This window comes from Patiria miniata, unplaced genomic scaffold (assembly GCF_015706575.1).
Source record: "Patiria miniata isolate m_02_andy unplaced genomic scaffold, ASM1570657v1 HiC_scaffold_22, whole genome shotgun sequence".
Taxonomy (NCBI): Eukaryota; Metazoa; Echinodermata; class Asteroidea; order Valvatida; family Asterinidae; genus Patiria; species Patiria miniata.
Genome location: NW_024037061.1, coordinates 11,832,346 through 11,857,019, shown reverse-complemented (window position 1 = coordinate 11,857,019; position 24,674 = coordinate 11,832,346). Strand labels below are relative to the sequence as shown.

Sequence of the window (24,674 nt, the reverse complement as noted above, 5' to 3'; positions counted from 1 at the left end):
CCCCAATGCACAAAATTACGGAAGCTCATGCAAACCACATTATAATTTCATGTGGTAAAATTTTAAAAAAAAACTAGACACTTTGTCAGCCTTGTACATGTATTTCCACTTTGATTTATTGAAACTAAAAACTACAAGTTCTTAATGTCACATTTAAAATAGTATAATTATAAATCAATGTTAACATAATGATACTCTGCCTCTTAGAAAAAAAAAATCCGAACAAATTTTTTACACATTTTGATACATTTTGCTGATTAAGTCAATAATTTCTATGATAAAACTCCACCATTTCAATATAATATCAGCTTCAATAACCAAACATTTCTTCAGTACACATTTCCCCCACAGATATGCATGTACATAGTTCCTGGAACTGTGGAAGACCAAATATTTCTTAATAAGTTGAATTCATACACTTACAACGGTTGACAAAAATTCCAGCTTGTGACCAAACCATACGTTACCGGCATTAATTACCTCAAATAATAACATGCAATTATGTAAATTTGTGAAAATTTACCGAATGACGTGTCACCCGCTTTATGATACATTTACTTTGAAAAGTAAAGAGTGCCAATGTTTTTCTAAACTTCTGTAAACTTCACTTAATACTTTCAAATAATAGGTTAGGTAACACATATATTACCAGAGTTGATATTTTTGTTTAGCACAAAATTTGCTAAACGAGTCTAAGTATCAGTCATACATAGTCAAGATTACTGATCAATAAGGTGTTTTTGCTGAGTGAAATATTTTTGTGCTTACTTTATTTTGTGTGCTTTGCACCTCAACATTGAAGATTGACAAGTTGTCTTCCAATCACGTACATTCTTTTGTGAGAATCTTATAAAATACAAAGACAGTCTACTCTGAGAAAAAAATTCTAACATTTACACAGAAGGTAAGAATTTAATCTGGATTATTTCTTTTAAAAGACAAAAAATAATTGTACATGCAGAAAGACAGCTCAGTGTTTTCTTTAATATTAATAATGGTGATGGCTTTCACAGAAGTTATCAAATACGTAAATGCTTGGCACTTGCAGTAAATATGAAACTTAAAAATTAACCCCCCAAAAATCTGTCAGTTCTTAAAGTTGCTGTAAAGGTGGAATTAAAAACTCATAGCGCTATAGAAGTGTCTGAGGACAGGCACCGGTCTCATGATTCTAAATTTTTTTTTTGCTGTGTCTTGGCTGTGCCACCTTCCCTATAGTTTGACTGGCCTAGCTACTTCTTCACACTCGTGCGTCGCGCTTAACTCAGCATCTTTTTGGTAAGCACGTAGTTAGGTTGACCCTCGCGTCATAGTTAATTCTGGCAATCCACAATAACAATTCTTGTAATCTGGTTCCCTGACGTTGTATGCCAGGTCAGGGAACCAGACTAGTTGGCTTGCACCTGTTCATGGATGTGTAACTGATTGCAAACAAAATGTGGACTAACTAAGTTTAGGGGCAGTATTTGAAAAAAGTCAGGTTTTTTTTTCCAAAGATGATTGGCTACCCATCATTGGAAATTGATACAAAATTCCGCTTTCCTTGAAAATGACAGCACACCAGGTGCCACGATTTCACAGGATGCTCGAGACTATTATTCACTTACAGTCAAGTAAGGTATTTCATAATAATTTGGTAGTTTTCTTTTTTGATGTTTGCAAGTGTTGTACATATTACCTTTAACCAACAATAAGGCTACATATGCGTAAATTGTGAACCTGTAACATCTTGTGGAAGTGAGAAGTTGTCTCAACCAAAGCAGAGCAGCTCAAATCTTCATTTAGTACACAGAAAACTGATGAATTGTTTCATATTTTGTCTTGAATATTGTTTTAAAAAGTTGTCTGCGCTGGAAGGAATGTTGTTCATTATGCAGGTTTTTAACACACACGTTTTTGAATAATGGAAAAAACTACATTTAAATTTTAACTACGAGTTCTATGAAACTTTGTATGTGTTATATGTGTATCCTCTATAAACATGCATGAGATGAGTAAAACACAATTTATTTGGAGTAAAATTTCAAACACCTCAACTTGTGCAGGATATGGTAGTTTTCAGGGGCTTCTTTAAAATTAAATACAGAACATTTTGAATACATGTAACTATAACCAAATAAATCAAATTAAAAACAATGCACTATTTAGAAAAGTCTTCCTCTTGAATAAATACTAGTTTCAGAATAACAGTACATGTAACAGACTGATTCATTAGGCTCCGCCCACTGCGCATAACGGCTGTGATTGGTCGAAACATTGTGGGGCGGGGCTTAACGGATCGCTCTACTACAATACAAGCAGCTACTGTAAACAAACAATTATCAATTCACTATTTACGGAGTGCTCCTTTAACCCTCCAGTTACATTTTAACCACATGGAGATCATATCCGTGAGAAAAGTGGCCCTAACATTAAAGGGGCATGCAGCTTTTATGATCAAACCATGTGGTTATGTACTGTATCTTTCTCATCAGCTGTCAACAGATATCCCAAATGCAGCACTTTAAAAAAAAAAAAATATTAACACATTTCCTTAATCACATTTCATAACTATATTTTAAAAACTTCAAAATGACCCTCTTGTCATGACACTGTTTTATTTGAAATCCATACACGTAAAGATTTTACTAGCACAAGGGAGTAAATGTCTTTACTTATATAACACGAAATTTCTCGTTAAAAATTTGTGGTGAATTGTTTTGTTAACCATTCTCGTAATTGTAATAATGCACTGCGTGTTAATCCAAAAATTGAATTTGTAGCTAAGAAGATTTACACAACAAGCTACCTGCTTACAGCATGTATAACTTTGGTATGCTTGCAAAGTACAATGTACATGTATAGCACCATATGCTATTTTTGTATTCGTGTAAAAATGCTAAGCATTTCCTCTTTGCAAAGGGATTTTTTCGCTTAGTTGCTTAGTTTGTCCATTTGAAGGCAGATTGTAAGAGGCAAAATTGAACAGAAGTCGTTTTCATCCATAAAATAGGTTTTTGTGTACCGTAAGTCACTAAACTAATGGCCGAATGACAAAAATGGCTGACTTTCCTTCTCCAGTCTAACGATAATCACAAACCCTTCTTAAATACCTAAAACCAAAAAAAATCTATGCGTCTGATGAAGTAATTATTGCCGAAAGCATCACCAACTACAGAATTTTAATGTCTGTGAAAATAACATGATAAATAAACACTTTATTTTTTAATTTAATGGAATCATAATAATTTGTATGCTTACATCATTATCACATGATCCTAAATATAAGAAGATCAGCGATCGGTAAAAAATCATTATAATATAAAACACGCTTATTCTTAATTTACATATAAAGGCCAATTATGAATAAATCACATTAAAGTCATGTGACGGTAACCATCCAATCAGATATGCATGTCTAGTAGTTTCATTAGCATGAAGCTGCTCAGCTGGCTTGCAGCAATCCTCTTCTTACAATTGTCACGGTTGTTCAAAATGATTCAGTGTTTTTAGATCATGTGAGAGAAACTATCCAATCAGATTCTCCATGAGCTCTCCAAACACATGCAGATGAACATTATGTCAGCCAATGATGTCAACTCTTTTCTATCATGTGATCAGCTATCATCCAATCAGATGAGTCTATAACACGAATGCACTTAACTGACCAATCAGAGTTTGACTAAATGTTTATTCCTCACATTCATGCACGCATCAGTCGCATATTGTAACGTCAGTTTTCCTTTTGAGTGTGTAAATAAAAAGCATTCAGCCAATCAAGTGCAGTAGTCTACATCACACAATGTGAATGGGCCAATCAGCATCCTGGTTATCTGAATCCGGCTTGCATGATTGGCTCAGAGGTGTCCATTGCCTCAACTGTAGAGGACGCTGGTGATTTGGTATTGACTAGATCCTCATCAAATGCAAATTGCGTACACGGTGTCTTCATGGGGCTACTGCAGGGAAAGCAAGGGTACAGGCAAGGCACGCAAATAACATTTGGCAAAGTAAACAAGCGACAAACAAAGCCACCACAAGCCAGAAAGTGAAGAAGGAACAATGCAAGATGAAAAGAAACAATAAAAATATGTATTAGAGAGCTACTATACATCCTATACATAAAGTTACAAGCTATCAACATTCCGCTCTGACCATGTTGTTCACATTGTTAGATTTTAAGTTGTCAGACAGATTGTGATTTTCTAGGATTTGTGGCTCATGATCAGAAAGGTGCGGGTTTCAATCCAGCTGGTGGATTTTAGGTAGTCTTTTTGGCATCTTGTTTTCAAATGCAAAATGCAAGTGTTATTGTGAGTTATTATTTTTAAGGCATAGAGAAAGGTTTATTGTTGATTTGAGTGAAAACGTGTATAAATGTACATTTCAGAAAAGCTGTCATTTTGTAAACCTTTTGTCATTCCGTAATGGTCATTCCATAACGCTGTATTGATTTACATTTGTTTTTTTTTTTTTCATGATTTACATATTTTCGACCAATCTTCAAGTGAAAGGTAAAATATCAAAGCTAAATGAATACAGAAAGCAACGAGTATGTTCAAAATATGATGGCTATTTGAAATTCATAGAATTTGAGCGATTTGTACATGTGACCTAAAACTAACATCCATTTTGCGTCATTCCGTAATGGCAATTTTGAAAATTGATATTTCATAAATATGATGAATCAACGTTGGAAATGTTAGTGCAATAGAAATCGAGTAGCAGTAGTTGTCATCATGTACCATTTGTTTGTTGATAAATATTAAACTGTTAATAATTTTTTTTTTAAATATGAAAATGGCTGGTGTTTGTCAGTCCATAACGCCTGGAATTGTCCCATTATAGACTTTTGAGTAATAGTTAGCCTTGATTACAAAACTTGCAGCACTGGCCATGCTGGTACAAATGCAATGATTTCAATGTAACATCGTTACAATAATGACTGGTTTACCTGATGGGGGTGTGGGGGCTCTGTCCAGTTATCTTGCGTGGTGACCTTGCTTTCACTAGGTGAGGTCGCTGCATGCTCTCCAACACTGAGGGCGCTATGTATGTGAAACCCTGAAATAAGAGAGTCAAGAAAATGGCCGAAGTATAAAGCATCAAAATTTGATTGAAAGTAAAAGAAAATGAATTTTTGAAAATTTGAAATACTACCCAACATATATCCTTCATTTCCCAGAGAAAGTAATGTTTTGAACGCATCTGCATTGCAACACAAACTTGGTGTTTTTTTTTAAATTTTTATTTTCTTTTTTTATGCCTGAAACAAAAAAATTGATTTCAGGCAAAAAAAAAAATACTCGGTCTCTGGTCAGCGCGCGCGTCGATTTTAATCATGCGCATCAACCTTTTTTTTTTCTTCAAATTAACACGGAAGCTACAACAGCGCCCTCTATTGCCGCACATCCTCCAATTTTTGTACCAAGGAGCACCAAGAAATGGGGAAATTGCACCAAGGCCATTTGCCTTGGTGCAATTTCAGGGCACCAAGGCAAATTATGGAGGACCCCAATGTATAATGAGGACACAAAAAAGCAAAATAGTACCCACCTTGTCTGTACAATACAAGCTTGAAAAAACAACAAAAACAACGCGTCGCCGCATCAATTCTGGAACTTCGGTCTGACCAGAGACCGACTATTTTTTGGGGGGCCCAAAATTGATGTATTGCCTGATGAAAGACTGATAAATAACTGATTATCTTAACAATTTATACTTACTAAGAAGATCTGGTCCATGCTCTCGCTAAGCATGGAGTCGTCGGGACTGTCTACCGGAGGCTCTTTAGTAAACTTGGTGTCAAACTGGCTCACATCTTCATCATTGGCCTGTAAATATCACAGTAAAAACAAATTATAGAGCTGTCCCGACCCCCGAAAATAACGAATATTCAAATATTTGATCATCAACTGAATATTCGATAGCATTTTGCCAGTTTGAATATTTGATTAAAAAAAAAAAGTGAAGAAAACACACGACTGTGATGTTATTTTATCGTAAAATCGGCGCTTTAATGTCTGGTGCACTTTTTTGTTGACGGTGGTTCATTGCTCCCATCCTATTTAATCAGTCTTCGACCCTCACAGGTACCCATTTATACTCCTGGGTGGCGAGAGGCAATTGTAGTTAAGTGTCTTGCCCAAGAACACAAGCACCATGTTCCTGGCAGGATTCGAACCCACGCACCATCGTGCGTAAGTCAAACAACGTAACCACTGGACCATGGCGTTCTACATGTAACCTGTTCCTATGCCCAGTTAACAGACAGGCAACTTGAAAGTCTCAGGAAAAAGAATTCCAAGCTGTGAGAGACTCTCTACGGCGATTTTTTTTGTACAAAACCAAAGAGGGCTTTCTTCTATTCTGTGGTTTTCTACCATAAGCAAGCCCGTTATTCCAACCGGCCATCGCAAATTGCTGATTTTTGACCTTAGGTCAAAACAGGAGATAACATTTTCACGAGTCCATTGTTCCCACAGAAAATACTCTAGATCATGGTGGACTCCAAAGATTTTGTAATTTTGTGTGTAATAAATACATAAAAAAATTCCCAAAGTTCATTGCTACCCTCTGTAATTTAGCATGTGCATAGCAGAATGTTCATTCCAAAACAAAATTTATGAAATCTTGAAGTGGTAAATTCCAAGCAAAGTTGGAATGCCAAACTGGACTTTCTGTGAAATTTACACTGAACAAGGCTTCTGGATGCAACCTACCAGTATGGGTTTGAAGGGAGGTTCTAATTTGGACGCCAGCACGTCGTTCCAGTTGACGTGTCTGAAGAAGCTGTGGTCTTTGATTTTCTTGGCGTCTTCTGGACTGCTTCCAAGCCTTGCTGCCACTGGTCGCTTTAGTAACTGTGGAAAGATAGTTACTAATTTATTGAAAAGTGGCCAACTCTCAAAAAAAAAATTTCAGGATTTTTTTTTTTTTGAAAGTCAATTGACAAAGTTTATATGAATAATTCAGACTTCATCAAGCTTTTATATACCTTCAAGGTTGGAAAGCAGTGTTTTACATATTTGACATCTAATCTGCCAAATTCAGTTTTCAACATCTCAAACGTGTACTGTGTACAACAAAACTCTAATTCTGACAGACGAGAATGTCATGAAACAAAAACGTACAAAATAATACAACAAAATGTTACATATTAAATAAAGGAACACATATGGCTGCAGAACTAGATTCAATCGGATTCGAACCAGCCATCCGACCCCTGCAACCTCGGTGGTCAAGTGGTAAAACGTCTGCACTGGTAAGCAGGAGGTCGTGGGTTCGAGTCTCACCAGAGTGTTTTTTTTCTCACAATCAATCAGGACAACACGGAGCATACAGTGTTTATAAAAATATATCAACGAAGGGCTAAACACTTGTGTACGAACTTTAACATTCCTACCTTCTTTGTTTTAAAACTAGACATTTCCCAAAAAGAAAGGAGAAACAGCTTACCCTTCTTAAAAGGTCTCTAGCATCGTGAGTTAGATATGGAGGTAGGTTGAGTTTGCCTTTCAAAATCTGCACAGAAAACAGACAGTTCAAGAGAAAAGGTTGGTATGCAATACATTTTAAGCAGAGCTCTCATTCCAAAGGAACTGGCATGAGTAGACCCTTTGTACCCAGGGCGTCAATTGCTTCTCAAAAGTGGGGGGGGGGGGGGGGGGGAGGGGACATACCACAATCAGAACTAATGCGAGCACAAAGCCACGGCATGGGGTTTGAGGCCCGCTTAAGGGCCCCGAGACAAATTTGATTCTAGATGCTCATCTGTGGTGCGATCTAAGGGAATTTCTGACCACTTCAACCATTTTTTGTTACCAAAAAGATAAATCATTTAAACATAATTCTCGAGGTTGGAGTCATTGAATCAGCTATTCTGAGCTTAAGGCGTGAAGTTCGGGGCCTGCTTAAGGGCCCCCCTCCCAAAAAAAGTTGATTCTAGGTTTCTCTGTGGTGCGATCTGAGGCAATTTCTGACCACTTTAACCAATATTTTCTTAGCAAAAGATACAATGTATATGAGACACACGAGTTCAAAAATCTGGGGGGGGGGGGAACTTTGATATTGTGTCCCCCATCCTTCAAAAAGTAGGATTGACACCCATGCTGCTGACATAAAATAACTATATGACAAAACTGGATTAAGTCATAAAATTACTACTTCTTTACGCAAGAAATTTGTATATCTGTATGACTTTCTTACCTTATCAATCGTTTTCTTCCTATTTTCAGCAGTAAAAGGTGGCTGCAGACAAAAGACAAAACAGAAAAAAAAGGTAACTTGAAGTAAAACTAACAAAAATGTTACCATTAAGAAGACACCGATGTCTACAGCCTTGTATGCAAAATTGACTTATTGCCGTTTGCGAGTAAGCCACGCCCCTTGGACAACCCTATGGAGTTTTGTTTGTCTCAGATTTTGCGTGTTCCGCGTCGATTTGCATATCATGTCATTGGACAATATTCCACAAGCTGCGTTGACGCGATTCTACCGCGATCGGTCAATTAAAGTTATGTCAGTTGGTTGACAAGGTCTGAAACCCTGACTTACCCCTCCAGTGAGCATATCATACATTAGGGCACCAAGACTCCACCAGTCTACTGCCTTGCCGTGACCACTTCTGGTCAAAATCTCTGGAGCCCTGTCGAATAAAAAAAAAGGAGAAACATATTGTTCACAAATTTCTCTTCATTTTTATAAACAAGCCGGTAGAGCTGTGCTGCTGCCCATTTTCGAATAATTTAGTATTTGATTACTCGAAACTGTGTCGACTGATTATTCGGATATTCGAAACTGCCAGCTGAAACTCAAAACGTTCGGCAAAAGTTAGCAGCTTAGAGAAGCTGAAGAAAAAACATCCTTGATGTTATTGTGATGGATTTATGAGGATTGACCATGGACTCCCCACAACATGTTTTATTGCTAGGGATACTCACATGTATTCAATGGTGCCGCAGAATGTGTGCGTCATTGACCCCTCTTCCAGTGACTCCTTGCATAATCCAAAGTCGGTTAAAACAACGTGACCTGTAACGACACACATTAAATAACATTCTTTACTATGCTACTTGATGCCAGCAAAATATTGATGAGTAGCTTGTTAGGCATGTGGTTTGAAATAAATATTTCATAAAAACTGGCATTGACTTAATTGCATGTGTCAAGTTATGAAACAGACATTATTTTCCAAGGTCTAAATTTCACACAACAATAATCATTTCCATCATTAAAAACAACACCAGTCAGATTGGTTTGAATCAGCCAGCTGACCCCTGCAAGCTTGGTATTCGCGTGGTAAGACAGCCGCGCCAGTAAGCAGAAGGTCGTGGGTTCAAATCCCACCTGAGTAACCTTGTGATTTTTTTTCTTGGCAAACTCTTCCGCAACACTGAGTACATAGTGTTTATAAGAATCATGTCGGTGAAGAACAAAACCAAATATGTAATAAAACGTTTCAATTAAAGAAAAACAGAATTAAGAATGACCAGTCTCTAACAAGTTTAGTAGTTTAATGGTTGGGGGCTTTCCACTTGTGCATACATGGAAAAATCACATGACAGGTCACATGTTTGTGTGAAAGGTCATGTGATGACCAAATGGTGACCACCTGACACATCAGGTGATGGAGCTATGCGATACTGTACAGGCACCTACCTTGTTTGTTTAACATAATGTTTTCAGGCTTGAGGTCTCTGTAGATAATTCCCTGCTTGTGTAGATGCTCAAGCGCACACGTTATCTCAGACAGGTAAAAACTGTGGACAGAATAAACAGAATGATAATTTCCTTTTTTTAAGCCTAATCTTTGTGACAATTTTTGTCAGGAAACCTTCCCAAATCTGCCAGACTCCATCAATGTGCAGTTAACAGAACATTTCCTGCACGTAGAAAAACTGAGACATCATGTTTAAGTGTAGATTACAGTGATTGGGTTGTACAATTTAAATCGATCAAAAATCTGCATGACCTGTCAGAAATATTTTCAAGGATTAACTCCCCAACTCCCTACTTAGTTTTACTAAGTACAAGACCATGTCCGTCAAAATCCAATAATGCTTCAGGACCAAATCCGATGAAATCCACCACTGGTGCTGGTGGATTTTGATGGACTTGGTACACATGGCTTATCTGCCTAAATCCCCCAAAAATTGGGTGATGGAATTTGATGGAGTTGGTAAGGTTAGGGTTGAGGATCAAAGCCTTCACATGCCCTGCATTTTTTGTCATGATTTTTTTGCAATTGGGACTCAACATGTTAACACTAGGAGTGTGCATTTACGAGAAGTATGAAAACCGGGTACCCGATTGCAAAAAAACATTGGTACCCGGGTACCCGTTAAAGAAACCCAACCCCAAAATTCAAATCTCGAGAAGTTTCTGTTCAGTTTGTTCATAAAGGTTTGCGCGACAATACTACCACATCTGTGCGTCAATGCAGCAATTCATGTGTGTACAGTGAGCTTTATGGCTTTATGGTGAAAAATACAACATCTGTTTCTGCTTTTCCATGTAGCCTGGTTTTCATTTTGAAAATTCCCCACAAAATCTTCTTTTTCATTGTCTGAGAAGTTACTAAGTTATAGTAAAATTGGTTATGGGTATCTGGAACCGGTTCCTGATATCAGCGGTTGAGTACTCGGGTACCCGGTTCTGATGCACACCCCTAGTAAACACAGGATCTCTTCGAGGAAAAACTGGAAACTAATAATTGCTGTCTTTGAACGCACAATATTCAAAACTTTTAACAACTTTCTATACCATTTTCAGGTTCATAGTTATTGACATTACAAGGTATTACAAGGTATTAGGCTTAAAAACAATTTTCCGTATTTCCTTTTTCCTTTTGGCGACTTTAACAACCAACACTATTTTTGTCTTACCATGCTGTGTCTTCCATGAAAATTCCTTCTCGTTCCAAATGCATAAAAAGCTCCCCACCTGTGTCCATAAAATAAATCATCATTTATTAATAATATTTCAGTTGTTATTGTGAGACTGTTTTCCAACTTAATCATAAAAGAGCAAAATAAAATCTACACAAAACTGTTGATTTCAAATAAATTATGATTATTCCAAAAATACACCAAAAAGGCTTTAACTTCAAAGAGAAACAACATTTTGATACTTCTGGATAAAGAAGTACAATGGGTCCAATTAATTACTTTAATAAATTTTAATTTTCCATGGAAAAACCCACAGGATATACCAGGCAATGTTTCCTCTAAAAAAAAAAAACATTTGTAAAAATATTTTTTAGTTGCATCACTGAAAATACAGCGTACATGTACATACCACATAAATACTCTAAAATAAGGTATAGTTTCCCGCCTGTCTGGAAGGCATAGTGAAGCTTGACAATAAACGGGTGCCTGACTGCTTCTAGGATGTTCCTCTCAGCTTTGGTGTGTGCAGTGTCCTTCTGGTTCCGAACAATAACTGCCTGTTAAAAACAAAAACAAAAAAGAATGCTACAATTTAGCGGTGGGAGAAATCGAAGATTTCAAAATCCAGTTATCCTATTTTTGTAAAACTGAATTACGGTTATCCGATTTCACCGGAAGTTCCTATTCGGCTCACAGTCATGCCAACAAATGAGTGATGTGCCGCACGGAATGCTTGTACCCGTTCATAGGTGTGTAATCGATTGCAAACAAGTGCAATGGTCAATTGGGGCCAGTATTTGAAAAAAAAGCCAGTTTTTTCCAACGCTGGTCGGCCGACCAGCGTTGGAAATTGATACAAAAAATACCACTTTTCTTGAAAATGACAGTATACCAGGTGCCATGATTTTACGGGATGCTTTTCACTGTCATTCACTAACAGTCCAGCAAGGTATTTCAAAATGATTTTGTAATTTTATTTTTTGATGTTTGCAAATGTTGTTTTTCCCTTTAATGTTCTCAGCATTATGCCAAGTAACTTAGCAACTACAGGATATGTATGTCATAATGTACCAGTACATTGTACATGAGACCTGTCTATCTAATGACATAATCCTTAACCAGCCACCAACAGCTGCAGGGTATTAAACATTCATTAAAAATAATTCAGCTGCGCATCGACTGATATCAGATATTCTAAAAATGCACTTGCAATACATGTACGTAATCTGAGTGACTTAACAAGGGAATAAGCACGACAAGGTTTTGATGCATGCAATACGATACACACAGTTGCATCTATTGAACAAAATAGAAAAAAGAAAAAAATCCATTTCTTTTTATTGTTTCTATTCATAGTTTCATACGCTTTGAAATTTATAATCATCGTTACCAAGACAACAAGACATTCACTTCACCTTTTTCAGGACCTTCATGGCAAAGATCTTTCCTGGATCGGTGCCAGCAATCTTCCGGACCTGGAAAACCTATTTTGAGAATGTCAGATAAAAAAAAATAAATCAGTAAACTTTGACTTATAAATCATACTATACAATGCTGGTTATACAACATGTCATTAAGATATTCGTTCCGATGCACGGCGTGGTCGCACAGCAAAAATGGAAGTTCTATTGCACGGTAAATAGAAGTTCTATTGCACGGTAAATAGAAGTTCTATTGCACGGTAAATAGAAGTTCCATTGCACGGTCACACTTTCGATGGCTCTGACCAATCAGATGACGAGGATTTATTCAGGTGTTGTAAAAAACAAATAATGAATGCTTCACATTCGTGCAATGGAAAGAGTAATTTCATGAGGTGGCAGATGGAATGTTCCATTTCCACGATGCGAACATTCCATCTGTCACCTCATGAAATTATTCTTACCATTGCACTCATAAACATTCATTATTTGTATACATACCATCATTCATTACTTATTTGGATTTGTAGTCAAACCTAAGACCTTTTCTTTTCCATTTCTTGATATTTGCGAAGGAACGGGAAGTATAAAGCGTGGAAAACAATGTAAGAAGAAGATAAAATTAATCCATAAAAAAATTGAGAGCCTGACAAATCAATTTGCAATGCTAGAAATTATAGGAGGAACATCCTGATGATGTAATGATTTGTACTTTTCAGGTCAATCCAGTCATTAAGCAGTGTGCAGCACTTCTGTTCATTTTAAGATATGACTAAACCAGAAAAGATAATTTGGTAAAGTCATCATTCCAATTAATATTCATAAGTACCTAAGACAGTTTAGTTTACCCATTCCTATTGGTCAAGAGCCCATCATGTGGGTGGTTTTAAACAGCCGGTAACACTGCTGCGTTCTGCGCCACATCGCATAGTACGTGCCACACGTGCCAATTTCCATATAAGGGGATTTTAAGCACTACGTGCAGGAGGCACATACCATACACATGGCCAGAGGGGTGTTTCACCACACACAAAAAAGGAAGTAAAATTGTTGAACAAAATTGTTGGAAATTTGTAAATTTTGACTTGTTTTGAATTTTTGACGGACAGGTATTTATGAATGGGAATAAATAAATGAACGTGCTTGGCTGGTATTAAACAAGAACGTTTAAAACTGGCTAGGTGTCTGGTCGCGGATAATGGCCTTCAACTAAGGCCATTATCCTCGTCCCGGCCCCTAGCAATGCTAGCCTGTTTTAAAGGTCCCTTTTCAAATCGGCCAAGCACATATTTATTCCCCTACTAATACTGCCCCAACAGTGACCAAAAAAACACTCTTTTTAAAATTATTTATTATTTTTGGCCAAACTTTTAAGTTTTTTCTTGGACTCAGTAGGCTTCACATTCAGTGGCAATTTCATCTGCATTTACTTCGAGAAAAGTTCGGATAATAAAGGTATTTCCCAGTGACTAATTCCTCAAACTTGACCAGTTTCTAAAATACGGAAACTGAAAGCACAATGGTAAATCAGTTTTGTGGGACCCTAGTTCAATATGGTAAAAACTAAAAACGCAAAATAAACACATCGGCCTCTGGTATTAAGAGGATTAGCTTTACATCCTGCATTTCCAGGTCAAAACGGGGTCAACTCCAAACATAAATTATTTCAGACATTTATGACACATATGCATCGGTTTTGACCCCTACAAAGGATTATACTCCATACAAAAATAAGTTTCACAATTTATAATGCACAATGGATTTATGGATTTCTAATGAAACTTGGAAGATTCATTGTAACTTGTGCTCGGTCACACGGAAATAACTTGATCCTCTCAATGCATTGTGCACAATCAAAGGCGGTTGATAAACTATTATTAGTGGTACCGTAGTACTATTGAAAAGTTGCATTAGGTTCATTACAATGTTCAGTTTTTGGCGAGGGGAAAATGGCCATATAGGCCTACTTGCTAAAGACTGAAATTTCCCAATCAAGGTATACAATTTGTTGCGCTCACTTTTTATGATGCATAACAGGAAAAGTTACGCCAGGCTAAACAAAATGCCTCAATCTTTCTTTGCTTGCTACAATGCTAAGGAAAACATTTATATTGGCTACAATTTGCACCAGTGAATTTGAAACGTTATGTAAAAAATATTAAAGTTTTAGCAATATGAGTTTGTTATTGATGTACATGTACCAGTCATACGCAACTAGGAAATAAATGTATGGTCTGGTGCACTCTTCGTGCTCTTATGTGGACGGAATTATCACCGAATGGGAAAAATGAATCAATTTTTTGTCAACCCTGAATTACTGAATCTACAAAATCTAATGTTGTATTTTGCACTATTTTCATAAATTCAGTACAGTCCAAGCAAACTACTTGCACTTATATGAAGCTTTGTGTTCAACTTTTATCATTAAATGTGACACAAAGTTGGGTTTTGGCCAAATCTGGAGGCTATCATGCAAACTTTGTAATAATTTCCATTGTAGAGATGGTAAAAGTAAACATTTCTTCATTTAATGATGTACAGTTTGACTGTTCTCTCTCTCTCTTGTTTGTAAGTTTTGTTTCTGATACCGAATAATCGTCTTGTTTTTTTACCTAAATGGAAAAAAAACCCAAACTTTTCTTCTTTTTGGGTGCTGTAACCCTATTACAAAAAGGCTTTTATTTTAGGTTGCGTTTTCACACAAACAGATCCAATCTGTGAGTAGACTGGTTACTGGTCCCCACATTATCCCTCTGAAAGAGGAAAGAGCATGAACAGCTCATGTTTAGGGATAAATGTACTGGAATTTCCCCCGACTTGAAATTTGTACATTTAAAAAAAAAATGCGTTATGTCTTAACCCTAACCATCCCAACTCCATCAAAATCCATTCCCCCATTTTGGTGGATTTTGGGGGACTTGGTCCAGAAGGCCTGGCGTGACTAAATATTGATGGAGTATGATGGACTTGGGCCTAATGGCCTGAAGCAGTGTTAGGGCACATCCGATTGATTTTGCCTAGCTTCCTGTACTGCTTTTGTGATAAAAGCCATGTGTAGCAAGTCAACGAATGTCAACCAGTGTGACAGTGGTGGATTCCACTATGTCATGTACAGTTTTGTATTAGACGCACAGTGATTGATGGATTTTGATGGAATTGGTCCAGTTCCTCGTAAAAGACGCTAGGGATTTAGGGTTAAATATCTAAAATTGCTCTACCTACATGTATGCTCTTCAGCATATTTAAATTATTTTCTCCTAACCAATTTTCAGCTTTTATGTTATTTTTTTCCCCTACTTTGGACATTTTCCACCCTTCGAAAATATCCTTTCTTTTGGGGTTTCTTTGCACCCATGCTGCACAATGCATGTAAGTGAATACATGTTAATTACTGTCGTGTCACCAAAAAAAATTGAAATTTGTAAAGTAAGAACCCCACGACTCAAAGTGCGCAGTTTTTTTGCTTGATGTCTCATTTAAAAGTGAATATCTTTCGTACTGCTACAGAAAAAAATATAAAAACAAAACTTTTCTTCAAAGCGAAACTCAAAAATTGCAACTTGAAATTAATTTTTTCACCTTTCCATAACCGCCTTTGCCGAGCACTTTCAGGAGCTGAAAGTGTTCTGGTCCGACCCGCTCATTGTGAGGGTTAACTGTGTGTTCTGATAGCGCTAGCTGTTCAATGTCTTCATCACTGTTAACAAAAAAAAGTACAAAAGTCAATGGCAAAGAAAACAAACAAACACACGCAATCTTATTACATGTAGATCTGTAAAATTTAGCCAGTGACATTTGGGTGTTTTTTTCAACATCAAAGTCAATAAGCTTATCACAGTCCAGCAGTGTGGATATAAATATAGTGCCCACAACTTTGCTTAATGAGAGCATAGTGTAAACATTATCTGTTTTGCTAGTTGGTCATTAACAAATGAAATGAAACCAATAATAGGGCGTCCCATTTCATTTCTACGGTTCTCTTTTTTTTTGCCTCTGAAGTAGGGATGGTCGGATCAGTCGGAAGAAAAATATTTAAAATCTGAGGAGAAAAAAATTGCAGTTTCACCGATGCAGATGGCTAAATTAAAAGATGCCATGTTCGTGGCCTCTAGTTTTGTTTATTGCAATGAGTTTATTATCATGAGTTGATATCACGGAATAAAATGCCTCTGAAGTAGGGATGGTCGGATCAGTCGGAAGAAAAATATTTAAAATCTGAAGAGAAAAAAAAATTGCAGTTTCACCGATATAGGCCTGGATAGCTAAATTAAAAGATGCCATGTTCGTAGTCTCTGGTTTTGTTTATTGCAATGAGTTTATTATCATGAGTTGATATCACGGAATAAAATAATAAAACCATATTTGGCAAGATGTAGTTGACTGACATTATATTTGCACCAAGCAGTATTGTGTGTAGACACCTAATATAATGAGAGGCAACATCCTCTCATTTTCTGGGGTTCCATTTGTTGGCATGCCTTACTTCGCTTATGGTATGCCTTACTTCGCTTATGGTATGCCTTACTTCGCTTATGGTATGCCTTACTTCGCGTGAAAGTCTGATATTCATTTTCAGTTGCTTTTCAAATAACACACAAGGCTATTTCATTTGGTTTTTGTTTCTTTTGTTTATAGGTTTCCAGACAGGGTTGGCTGTAATAAAAATCAAGTTCTTTTTTTTCTTGGGAGCCGAAAATAGGGTTGGTCGGAAATGAGAACCAAAAACAGAAAAAGGGATGCCGTTAACATTTAGTATACATATATGGGCAATTCTTTGGTAACGGAATTACGGAATTTTGTCACTTTGTCAAAGATTATTCTTTCCCAAGAAAATATGTTCAATGCTAGGCAACTAATCTAAACATGGAAAGGGAGCCAAGACCCAGTAGAATTGATTGACCGCTAAAAAAAAAAAATCCCACAAGATTACCCTTTTAGGGGCGGAGCTTAATATCGGTAACGGAATTACGGACGGAGGACAAGCATATTTGAGTTCTCGCATAAATTAATAAAACTCTCTGAAGTTTTGAAATTTTAAAATTGGACACTACCTGTTATTTGTAGAGTTCAGGGGTGTTGTTAACTACAATGCAGAACAAAGTTGAAAAAATAATCACTCTTTTCATAATTTGCATTTTAATCACGGTAACGGAATTACGCCTGGGCGGTAACGGAATTACGCCATAGGTTTACATGTAATAGGTAAATGCAATACATTAACATTGAATTCAACATAAACTCATCACAATACAAATTTTAGAAGTATGTAAAATGCCACAAGGGGAAAGCTCAGTGAAAATAAGCAGATCAAAATGTAAATGTAGGCCTAAACATGTCTGGGCTTCATTTTTTAGGTCAAAGGTCAAGGTCAAATGAAAGCAGTCTGGTGATGGCTGCATTGCCTGTTAGCAATGTATATTTATTTTTTAACGAAAATCAAATTTTACTATGAACAATTGTATTATCGTATTTCACTAGTTTATCGTGGAAAATACAATAAAACTGTACTGGTTGGCATCTCTGAGCAAGGGAAGATGTTAAGTTATGCCAAGTAGAAGTACAAGTACAGTCTGGTACTCAACTTTCATATACTTGTTGTGGAATATATTTTCTCTGGGTACCAGACAACGGCTTTGGCAACATATTTAAAGGGAATGTACATCATTGGCTTTTGCTGTAATTTTCAGAAATGAACTATTTGAGGGGTTAGTATACATGTAATAGATCAAATATTGTTACACTGACATGTTTGAAGTTTTGCGTTCCAAAATGCTGGAAAACCAAGAAAAACAAAACTGTTCAAGTAGTCTGGTTCCTTGACTCCACTAAAGCTAAAATGGATCAATTTATAGATGCTGGAAAAGTGGAAGGTAAGGGAACCAGACTAGCTGGCCTGCACCCGTTCATGAACATGTAACAAATAGGTGTAGCAAACAAAATTTGGACTGGAAAGAGTGTAAAGTTGGAGCAGTAGTTGAAAAATAGTTAGGTTTTTCCAACGGTGGTCGGCCGACCACCGTTGGAAATGTATACAAAAATATCATTTTTTTGAAAATAACTTCACACCAGGTGCCATAATTTTACAGGATGCTTTAGACTGTCATTTACCAACATCCTAGTAAGGTATTTCGTAAAAACTTGGTAGTTTTATTTTCCGATGTTTGCAAATGTTGTATATTCCCTTTAAGCATCCAAACAATTAGCATTTTTTAAATAGTAAAAAAGAAATAGTAAAAGTAAAAAATATCAATGGAACACCTGATTATTTTTAATTGTATAATAGCAATTAAAGAGGGAAATGATTTAACAAGTAATTTAGTATTTAAAGTTATTGTCCAAGGTTTACATGCAAATCTCCTATTTAATATGTCATGTACATGTACATAATCTGGGGGAAGTGTGCATACTTTGTGCATGCGTAATTCCGTTATCGTAATTCCGTTACCGTTTCGTAATTCCGTTACCACTTGGAAAAATGCCAAGAAATTACTATTTTAAAGTTTTTATTTTCCATTTATGTTTATAGTAGAGTCTTTTCTCAACATAAATGATTTGTAGAAAAAAAACAAGAAAATTTGTGAAATAAGTAACTTTTGCCATTTTTTTGGTAACGGAATTACGTGCTAATTTTGACATTTTTAAATGAAGGCCTACACTATATATATATATATATTTAGATTTTTAGATTTTTTTTTAATGACCCTGAGTAATGTAAGTAACTTGTAACATCATAAAATAAATCAAATCTTTTCCCTATAATTCAGAAAGTAATACATACACAAAATTTTATTTTTTTACCAAATCTGAACGTTTTTAATCATAAAATGCAAAAATCACTGTTTTTACCAGAAATATGTATTTTTTTTAATTTCGTTTTTTGAACTGAATTCCCCATTTAATTGAGGTCTGAAAAAAGTACAAAAAAGGTTTAATATGTAAATATTTATTTTTGACATTTTTTGCTCTCCCATGGAGAATTGCCCATATGTCACTATGTTGCCTCAGGATTGAGTAGCCAAATAAAAAAGTAAAACAATGCATTAAAATGATACTTATTTAATACTGGATCAATTTAAATCAAAGTCGTTTCATCAAAACTTCACAGGCATGCTTTGCCCATATTGATAATAGTTGTCTCAAACTCTGCTTTTTTGTGGTATTCCATAATCTTGAGTTGAGGACTCTGTTTTGATTGAATTGACTGAACGTTACTTTTTTTATAATCTAATAAAAAAAATGGCTGGAACTTGTTGCTATCTGGAAAATGCTTTCGATAACCTGACTCAACTTAAGGACAACAGTAAATCCAACAATAATATGGATTTTTGGGTTTTTTTTATTTTGAGTGTTTTTATAGGGATTCGAAGGTTGGTGTGATATAGCTTAAAACTGCACTTCTAAAATAGTGGTGGAATTTGAATTCCACTATTTGGCTTCGATTATGGAAAGGGAACCGGGGGGGGGGGGGGGGGAGGGGGGATGAATGACCAAATAATATATACAATAATATATACATACTCATCAGGAATGGAGCCCGAACTGGCTGTGAGGTACTGCTCCTGTAGGTAAATGGGTAAAAAAAGGATTATCAATTCATCAATAATTACGGCAATGAAGATGGTGACAAAAATACTAGGGCAAAAAAAAAAAAAAGTCATCTACTTCCGATTACATGGCATAAGCAAATAGGGTAGGTTGGTAGGGATTTTTTTTTTTGGGGGGGGGCAGTTTTTTTTGGGTAAAAGGTAGTAATTGATGGTTTTGGGTGTTTTTTCTCATTTCTCCCATAAAAAAAATTGTCAAAATAGGATAGGTAAGGAAACCGGAGGCAGAACTATTTTTTTGGCCTAGCCATGGTGATGATAAAGGTGATTGTGTGATTGTAATTCTAATGGTAATAGCGATGGTGATTATGTTGACTTTTTGCAGCCACTTATGATGGTTGGTGCAGTTTGATGTTTTGTTTTTCGCAGTGGCTAATGTTATGGCAGTCAACCATCTGGTTCCCTGACCTAGTAATAGTATTCAACGTCAGGAACTTTGGCTGTTGGAACCAGACTATTATTAACCGAATGGTTCTCGGACTTTATTTCCATTTTAAAAAAATCCTCCGAAGGCACTGATTACAAAAAAAAATGCAATCTACGTCAATGAAAAGGAGGATTTGATTAAAAACATTTTTAAAAAGTCATTGAAACCATTAAAAGAAAAAAGAAAGAAAAGAAAAGGGTTTGGCACAGCACAGATTTGATCCCGAGACCTTCGGCATGCTAGTCAAGCATTTATCCAATCTAACAAAGCACTCTGGTTGGTAGGGCACTTTTATATATTAGATTCATAAATACCTTGGAGAGTTGATGGTTTCTGATTGGTCGAGACTCGATCACGTGGCCAACTGGCCGGTCATTAACGGTGATAATGGACCGGCTTCAAAGATCAAGCGAATAAATGGCCCCTGAACCAGCATTGATCCAGCCCACTGATCTCTATATAAAGACTGGATAGCTAATAAAGAGCCGCACAATGTACGAATTTGACGCCATATTGGTGAGACCGGCTGGTGATCTACAAAGGACAAGTTGCCGTCTTTATGGACAGCTTGATTTCTTTTGTAACGTCGCGGCTCACTTGACTTATATTTTGGCCACTGACCAACTGACCAAGGTTTACTACAATTTTTCTAATGTCGGGGTTACTTTTATAATGCCGCAAATCACTTTTTCGGCGTTTTTGAAATAATAATCACTACGGAAATGTGTTCCTTTTAGAACATCATAATATGTGTACGTGACCAAAATGCGCGTCAACTGTTGATACAACGCGCGCGTATTTACGCGTAGAACGTTCGTATTATACGCGGCCATCTTTGTGAGACCGGGGGCGAATTGGTCAATATGCAAAGTCTACTGTGTGAATGTTGTATGCATATCCGCTATCCAGTCTTTATATAGAGATCAGTGATCCAGCCCCGTTCAGCCCCATGCAAGCCAATGATTGGTCAAAATATAGTAACAGTCCTGCGGTAGCTTTTAACAATTGAGCACTGCACATGCGCTCAACCCCCATCGCGGGCGCGTGAGATGAGACTGACGCGCGCGTACGCAACACAGTTAAGTCGCTAGGGATGCGTGCGTGCGCGCGCGTAAGGAAGTTTTGAAACGACATCGTACAGCAGTGCAGTATATACTGAGGATGTTTACGACGAAAGCGTAGATCTACGATTTATTTTCTTTGAACACTTCACCCACCGACATATTTACCTTTCCTAAACCAAGCATCTTTGTAATTCCGGACACAAGGAATGCGTAAACGAGATTTCAGCTTCCTCCATCAGGTAAAGATATGAAAACATTGTTGTAATTTGTTTCGCTACAGCAGCAGTTTCTGTTGAGTTTACGTCGTTATAGCTGTTAAGCTAAAATATGGCCCATGAACATGAACACAAAAAAGTCTGGAAATATCGCCAAAAGAAAGTCACAAAATTTGAGCATTTTAACTGTTTATTTCGTTATAAAGGTATTTATTAATGGGATTCGTCTCGGTCCATTAACAGCGGTCACCCCCACACCCGGTCATTATCACGCAGTGAAGACCGGCTCCTCACACTGTTATTCCCTTATTCACGATGGTGTTTCTGCAATTGCCGTAATAGAACTTAGAAGATGAAAATCGACTGTCGTAACGATAGTCACTACGTTTGTTTTTTCGAGGATGACAACGATAATTATGGATGAAGACAACATTAACAATGTAAATTCTTCAAATAATAATTGCAGAGGTGATGCCGTGAATGAGTGATGGATTTATGGTTCCACTGTCACTGATCTGTGATCAATATGTAGGTAGCCTATGTAGGCCTGTTCCTTCCTCCATGGTCCAACTGACATGCTCATATTCATTCACAGCTGGAGTTACTCAAGCTAATGTAATGTAGGCCCATGGAGGTAGATAGAATTAGGCCTAGCACTTTACTTACAAAAGAAGTTTGAATTTGTGAAATTGAAAAGAAATGGGATGAGAATGATCATGATGCCTTGGATGTTTTCATTCCTGCCATGGCATCGTTGTTTCGACGTTTGTAAAGTGGCTTCTAAATACCACATTATTTCCCCTAGTTTTCGTCACCAGCTGCCGCTCAGCGCCCCCGACGCTGCGCAGCCGTCAGAAATACCCACCTCCAGCACATCATCATCCGATACATTCTCCTGCTGGTTGGTCGGCTGATGTTGAGCTCCCGGTTCGTTGAGCTCAAAGTCAAAAACTCCGGCCATCATGACCGTAAAATGGGTCTACCTGCAACGCCGATTCATAGGGAAATAATTAGGGCAGACTGTGAACTCATTACATGGATGGTTTGATGAATTCTTTAGAAAATCTGTCACGATTTGTCCAACGTTTGACATATTCCACACGTCTCCGACTTCACATCGCATCACGCGGGGGCAAATACCGTTTGCATATTGCACAGCGCGTTCGGCTATGATTCAACGTATCGTCACCCGGCGAATTCCAACTAAATATTAACGTGTAGTTCATGTATGTAGTAAAAGGCGCTTTCGTCGAATCGTCGATGTCACGCCCCAACTATCGCATCGGTCCCAACTATAGTTGGGACTGTCCCAACTATAGTGCGGCAGTTGGGTCGGCCCAACTATAGTTAGGACTGGAGTTGCGCCGGATGCTTCATGCTTGATAGATCTTGTTGGATGAAATGTTCCGCGGCGCTGGCACCGTGTATTCGTCGTGCATGCATGCCGCAAGGCTGGCCGGCCACGTGGTACTGCCTAGTTGGATGAGTTGTCCAGCTGCTGGGTTGATTGTCCAGCAACATTTTGCAAAATTCAAAGATTGCCATGGCCGGCCAACTATAGATGGGCCCCACCCATAGCTAATGTCAAAGGTCCCAAGTAAAGTCGGACAGTATGTAACAGGGTCCTTATTCACAAAGCACCCGTAAATGTTTGCGTTGCGGGGACCCGTAAGTGGATGTTAAGGGCACGTAAGACTTGCGTTAAGTGGCATTCACGAAGCACCCTTAGAGTTCCATTAGTGGACCCGCATGTTGCGGGCACCCGCAACTAATTGGTTGAACATTAAAAAAAACATGCCAAGATATTTTATCCCATTTTAGAGAACTTGCTCGTTGTAAAAATTACAGGCAGATTCGATTAAAGATTAACTTGTCTTTGTTTTCTTAGCAAACAATCAACACCAATCAAGCATGTCTTTAAGAGCATGTTCTTCCACTCATTTAAAGAAGAAAATGAATCACTAAAATTTACCAATGCTTTCAGAAGTTATGCATGTGTTACAAACGTAGCCCATTTTTATAGCTGTCCTTGAATGTCATTGGAAGCTATTGAGTTAATAGTGAGAATCATATTACAGACAAACTTTAAAATGCCAACAAGACTTTAAAGGAAACATGCAGTGGAAATTCAGCCCATCTTGTTCTCTTACACATTATTATGTGTCGCAACAATACATACAGGATCGTAATACTTGTTTTCGTTGGAAGTGACAAGAGAGTGGTAGTTTTTCAATTGTTAGCAAATCCTTTCATCAAAACAATCGCCTGTAATGGGCGCTATTTTGCTTTTGACGCACAAGGAACTCCTTGTCAAAAGTGCATATGAACAGTACAAACATAACTCCTTCAAAGTTACCCACAAAAAAAGCTTCGAAAAAAACTAGTGGCGACTGCTAGTGTCCAAACAAGCTGTTTAACATGATAAACAAGTAAAAAGTGGAACTTACTGCAAGAAAATAGAAACAAGTGTGATATAATTATATTTGTACTCAAAGCTGTAGAGACACTTCTGTTCTGCTTTGAATGACATCACGCTTTGGCTCATGAATATGGAAAGTTTCAATAGCATAAAAATTGAAATGTTGAAATTTCTCCCTTTTACTACTACAAAAGAAGATTGAAAGTCATAGTAACATGGCAAGAAAGCTGTTTTAAATCTATTTAAGTCATACACATCCTTTTGCAGGTTCCCTTTAATAATTGAACTCAAGACAGAAACCACTGTCAGAATGTGTGCTTTCAATATATAAGAAACAAGTTAGCTCTATTTTTTTTAAATATTGATGGTGATTTTTGTATCCTTTCCCATGCTCTTGTTCATTCAGTGGAGGTGGGAAAGTCCACGTTTCATTGTACTCAATGGGTGTTCAGTTTGCATCACGTGATGAGTGGTAAACAAGTTTGTGATCGTTTTATTGAAATAGACATAACTTCGGATTAGACTGTGCAATTTAGGTGAAATGTTCACACTTAAAATCCCATAAGATGTACTTCGTCCCATAAAAAAACAAAGGGCGGCAGTCGCTTCCCAAAAGTGGAGGACATACCTATTACTGCATGGAGCGGGCCCCGAAT

The 24,674-nt window shown here is 37.2% G+C and overlaps 1 protein-coding gene across 2 annotated transcripts; it reads right to left on the bottom strand.

Moving 5' to 3' along the window:
- Nucleotides 1-2,890: 2,890 nt before the first annotated feature.
- On the bottom strand, nt 2,891-22,785 carry LOC119730266 (ribosomal protein S6 kinase beta-1-like). 2 transcript variants are annotated; one of them, XM_038203076.1, is made up of 15 exons: nt 22,465-22,785; nt 19,808-19,848; nt 15,869-15,986; nt 12,284-12,352; nt 11,278-11,425; nt 10,866-10,923; nt 9,640-9,740; nt 8,922-9,012; nt 8,536-8,626; nt 8,188-8,229; nt 7,438-7,503; nt 6,702-6,842; nt 5,706-5,813; nt 4,934-5,043; nt 2,891-3,935 (listed from the first exon to the last, which is right to left on the bottom strand). In XM_038203076.1, exons 1-15 carry the CDS (start codon nt 22,561-22,563, stop codon nt 3,809-3,811), a joined length of 1,410 nt encoding a protein of 469 aa, XP_038059004.1. In that variant the 5' UTR covers nt 22,564-22,785; the 3' UTR covers nt 2,891-3,808. The 2 variants fall into 2 exon arrangements, with proteins under 2 accessions (XP_038059004.1, XP_038059003.1); XM_038203075.1 differs by having other exon boundaries at nt 2,891-3,938; nt 22,465-22,784.
- Nucleotides 22,786-24,674: the final 1,889 nt, after the last annotated feature.

Excerpts from the sequence above, each read along its gene's own strand:
- LOC119730266 (XM_038203075.1), bottom strand. The coding sequence starts at position 22,563 with ATGATGGCCGGAGTTTTTGACTTTGAGCTCAACGAACCGGGAGCTCAA. Across the intron at positions 9,013-9,639 it reads CATTATGTTAAACAAACAAG|GTCACGTTGTTTTAACCGAC; the intron begins GTAGGTGCCTGT and ends GTGTCGTTACAG. Across the intron at positions 5,814-6,701 it reads CTCCCTTCAAACCCATACTG|GCCAATGATGAAGATGTGAG; the intron begins GTAGGTTGCATC and ends TGATATTTACAG.